At 49.4% G+C, this 4839-nt stretch overlaps 1 protein-coding gene across 11 annotated transcripts in view; it reads right to left on the bottom strand.

The window, feature by feature from the left end:
* BCL11A (BCL11 transcription factor A) overlaps positions 1 to 4511 on the bottom strand; it is a 122353-nt gene extending 117842 nt beyond the window's left edge. For 2 of the 11 annotated variants that reach the window (XM_069069046.1, XM_069069049.1), the window contains exon 1: positions 2691 to 3300. In XM_069069046.1, the coding sequence (XP_068925147.1) occupies positions 2691 to 2745 (55 nt within the window). In that variant the 5' untranslated portion in view covers positions 2746 to 3300. The other 9 variants (XM_069069042.1, XM_069069041.1, XM_069069043.1 and 6 more) reach the window with 9 other exon arrangements.
* Positions 4512 to 4839: the final 328 nt, after the last annotated feature.

Here is a 4839-nt window from a genome sequence, read left to right as displayed (position 1 = left end):
TATATATATATATATATATATATATATTTTTTTTTTTTTTTTGCTAAGTCTTAAGGAAAAAAAAAAAAGCTGCCCTCCCGCCTCGGGTACCTGAAAGTATAGTAACTTCAAATCGCAGCGCACCCGTCTGTTCGGTATCCGGCGTGGCTAGGGGAGAGTGGGGGATGGGGATGGGGGAACGAAGGAGGGAGGGATGCAAGGGGGTGGGGAAAGGGAGGGATCCTGCAACATGTTTGGGATGGGGGTGGGTAGAAAGAAGGCAAAGGATCTTCAAAAGTGTGACAAGTTACTGAGCCAAATCTAACCAACACCCCCCCTTAAAAAAAAGCATTTAGACTAGGTAGTCATTAACTTTAATAAACATTTTTTTTTTAATATGGGGAGGGGGCGTTAAGGCTGGCTTTTCTATCCCTTACACTTTTTCCCTAGCAGTCAAACTTTGCCCCAGGCCAAGACAAGCACCAGGGCTGGTCTTACAGCCAAATATAGCTATTCTCACATACATACATACATACACACACACACCACACCACACCACACCATACCACACCAACTAATCCCCCCATACCCCCTAATCCAGACTAATCAGCTACGGTAGAGGGAGAAAGTAGATAACCAGAGTATATGAGAGAATTGCCCTGCAGCCCTGCAGATCCCAAGCACAGCACAAGGCAGTGAGCTTCAGCGCAAACTTGTTCTTAGGAATCAAGCGTATTCCCCCTTTCTTCCCCGCCCCCCCCCCCCCCTTTGTCTTTGAGGTGCCGGGGAGTTTTGTAGTCGCAAAGCAAAGTGGAAGGAAAACTCATTTTGAAACCTCCCCCTACCAAGTCCAACAGAGGAAAAGGGAGAAAAATCCAAAGGGGGTCCGGGGAGGGGGAAGGAGGTGGAAGTATGCGTTGTTCCTCCTCGTTTCGCAAAATAATTTTAAAATCTAGCTTTTCCAAAGTCTCTGTTTTTCTATTAATGACAGACACTGTGAATTCCAGTCATTTATATGTGTTTGGGGGGAGGGGAGTTAGAGAAGGTAGGAGACTAAGTTGTTGCTTTTTCCTCCTCTGATTCCAAGGCATCTGATTTTATGTTACTTTTCATACTGTTATTGTTTGAGTTGGGGTTAGGGGGAGAGAAAGAAACTGGACCTGCTGCTGCTTTTTCTCCATTTCGGTCTGATTTGGTTAGCTTGGGTCCTGTATCTGTTTGTTGGCAGGAGGCTCCCGCACACGCGGTGCTTGTAAACATTCAGACACGAGATTTTTCCCAATCAAAATCCACTTCCACTTTTTTTGAAAATCTTCCAAAAAATAGTAAGAGGAGGGAATTCCTCTCTCCCTCTCTGTGCAGCCTGCAGACTAAGTTTGCAAGAGAAGGGGTTTGGGGGGTTGTGGTTTGGTTTGTTGTTTGGTTTGCTTTTTTTTTTCCTTGTGCTCAGTGCGTGCGAATTTTCTCTTTTTTTGGAGGGGGGGGAGGAGAGCGGACTGTACGTTGGAAAAATCTCGGTTCAGAGTAGAGCTACTGAGGTTTTTAGCTTCTCTGTTTTTGGCAGGAAAAATAAAAATCCTCTTGCATTTTGCCAAGCGCGTTTTGTGTCTTTTGCGGGATGAGGAACGGAGGGGGCGGGGAAGGGGAAGGGGCATGATACTTGGCCCTAGAGAAAGAAAGACAGCAAAGACCTAAGCAAGCACGAGCTGCGGCTGCACAGGCAGCAGCGGCAACGGCAGCAACAGCAACCCAAGCCAACCAGTCCAGGCAGCAGCCACATCTCCCCCACCCTCCCTTCCCCCAGCCCTCCCCCACCCCCCTTGCCCCTGCTGCCCTTTAGCGGCAGCAGCGGCGGCGGCGGCTGAGGAGGAGGAGGACGAAGAGGAGGAGGAGGAGGACGACGAGGAGGAGGAGGGAGGAATAGAAGGAGGGAGGGAGCGAGGCACAAAAGACAGCGGGACAGACACCCACCTCGGAGCGGAAACAAAAGGAGGCAACGACCGGCCACTTTTACCCGCACGTTGCAAACGCAAACCCTTCGTCTCCCTCTCACCGCCTCTCTCCTCCACCTCTTTCTTTTTCTCAACAAGGCTTATGGGGAGGGGGGGAGGGGGGACTTTTCCCCCTCCCTAAAAGTCCCACTTTCCCATTCATTAGCATTATTGCTATTACTTTCTTTCTGGTCCACACTTGACCATGGGAGCCGGCGTCCGATGTCCAGTCTCACCTCTTTCTTCCCAGGATTTTTTTTTTTTTTAAGGCTTTGACTTTTTTTTTCCTTTCCGGCGGTTGGAGAAAGAAATCCCTCGCCCCTTCTCCTGTTCCCCAGGGTTGTCTGGGAACTACTCCCATTATTATCATTAATTATTTTGCAAATAAGTGGGGAAATCATAGCGTTTCTTTTCGCAAAGAGAAATAAAGAAAAAGGAGAAAAGAGAGAGGGGGAAAGGAAAATAACGAAAAGAGAGGTGCACGCTTCTCCAAAAGTGCAAACACGGTTGCGGTTTGAGGTGCTGTGTATTTCCCCCTTTTAATTTCTTTACACCTCACTTAAATGTTTTTTTTCCCCTTCTCAAAAATAAAATGAAACGCATGCACTCGCACCCTTTCTTTCCCAGCTTCTCTTTCACACTCCCGTCACTATCATCATCATCATCATCATCATTATTATTTATTATTATTACTATTATTATTATTATTGGGTTACTTACGCGAGAATTCCCGTTTGCTTAAGTGCTGGGGCTTGCCTTGCTTGCGGCGAGACATGGTGGGTTGTGGAGTAGGAGGAGGCGGCGGCGGCGGCTGGTGAACTACAGCTCGGTTCACATCGGGAGAGCCGGGTTAGAAAGAAGGAGACTCCAGAGAAAATATCTTCATCAGTGCCTTTTGACATCCAAAATAAATTAGAAATAATACAAAGATGGCGCAGGGAAGATGAATTGTGGGAGAGCCGTCATGGCTTTTTTTTTTTTTGGGCAAAAAAAAAAAGAGAGAGAGGAGAGAGATAGAGGGAGAGAGAGAGGGAGAGAGAGGGAGAGAGAGAGAGAGATGAAAAAAATGGCAAAAGCCCCCCTGAGCTGCAAGTTCAAGTGCGGACGTGACGTCCCTGCGAACTTGAACGTCAGGAGCCTGGATGGACAGAGACATACAAAACATGGGCAGGGCGAGCAGGAGAGAAGGGGAGGAGGGAAGGGTAGGCTAACACCAATGGACACACATCAGGGGCTGGACATGAAAAAGAGACCAGGACAAGCCAATGGACAGTGCTGGGAGGGGGAGGTGGAGGGGGGGCTCTCCAGACGCCAGACACAAGCTGCCTAATGGGGGGGTGGGAAGGGAGGAGGTGGTGCTGAGAGGGGGGCAGGGGAGGCGCGGGGGCATTGAGCTCACAAGTGGCCGCAGCCGAGTACGGGAGGAGACGGCATGGCCAGGAGGAAAGAAAAGAAAGGGGGAGGGGGAAGGGAGAGGTGTGTGTTTGGGGGGTGGGGAACGTCCTCCCCGTCTCTCCTCCACCCTCTAAAAAAGAAAGGTTAAAACAAGAGATAGAAGTATTTAAATAATACGCTAAAGATGTACGTAGAAAGGGATGAAGGGAACCGACAGAGGGGCAAAGAAAGGCGGGGGTGGGGGGAAAGACCAGGTAGAGTTGCTGTAGGACACCCCCTGCTTACACACCCACTTCCCCCCGCCCCAGCTAGCCTCACTCACAGTCCCGCGTGCATGCATCCTGGAGCAGAAGTGAAAGCCGACATCAATCTGCACTTTTGAAACTTTTTTCCCTCCCCCCCCCCAAAAAAAAACCCTACACGAAAAGAAAAACCAGAAGTTTATAACTGAACTCTGAAGTTACAACCCAAGGAGGGAAGCACTGAGGTTGGGGAGGGGGTGTTTCGGAGAGTGGTAAAGAATTAATTGTAAAAGAAGTTTGTGTACCGTAGCAGCCAGAAAGGCAGAGGCTTTCAGGAGCCTCGGGCTCCCAGGTTGAGGAGAGACGAAAGAAGTTCTGTGTGCGAAGGAGAGAGGAACGACTGGGAGATTCTAGGGGTTTCGGGGAGCAGCCAGAGAGGAAGAGGAGGGGAAAGGGGGAGCCCAAGCTCCAATTCAGCATCTTCCTTCTTATCCCCATCCCCCCTGCACCCCAAAGGCAGGCAGAATAGGTAGCTAAGGAAGTCTTAAGTGCAAGGAGAAGGGACAATGTCTTAATGAAACTGCAAAGCACCGATCTGAGGAAAGCGAGGTGCCGCGGCCCGGAAAGGAAGAAGGAGAGAAGGGTAAATAAATAAATAAAGACAGAAACACAACTCTGAGACTCAGCGCCGTTACGGACAAGAGTGGGGAAGAGACCAGGAGAGCAAAATCGTTCAGGAAGGAGAGATAAGCAGCTTGGAGGCGGGAGATGCCGCGGTAACTGCAATAGCTTCGGCCGCGCCGAAACTTACCCTTTAATACTGAGCACCCATGGCCAGGAGAGCAGCCAGCGAGTTGCAAGGTTGTAAGGTACCAGCTGGGGGGGGGGGGGGGGGGGGGAAGGGGGGGGGGAAGAGGGGGGCTTTGTATGTGTGTGAGTGTGGGTGCCAGTTACTCCCCAAAACACGATTGCCTTCATTTTTTTTTAAATGAAGGATGACCCTTCAAGACAAACTGGAAGGAGAGGGGAAACGGATCTGTTGTTGGTATGGATTGGGAGAGAAAGAAAGGACGTCTTCCTCACTTAAAAACTGGGAGTGGGGGAGAGGAAGGAGGGAGAAACACTCGGAGAATGAATGAATCAATGAATCAATGAATGTAGCAGGAGAAAAGAGAAACTAAGCCGTGACTCTAAGAAATATTTTAACACGCAAAGCTATATTAATGACGTTA

This window comes from Petaurus breviceps, unplaced genomic scaffold (genome assembly GCF_028583685.1).
Source record: "Petaurus breviceps papuanus isolate PSGF00001 unplaced genomic scaffold, PetGlider_PUasm1.0 90775, whole genome shotgun sequence".
Taxonomy (NCBI): Eukaryota; Metazoa; Chordata; class Mammalia; order Diprotodontia; family Petauridae; genus Petaurus; species Petaurus breviceps.
The sequence above is the reverse complement of the archived record's forward strand: the minus strand, read 5'-3'. Positions and strand labels throughout refer to the sequence as shown.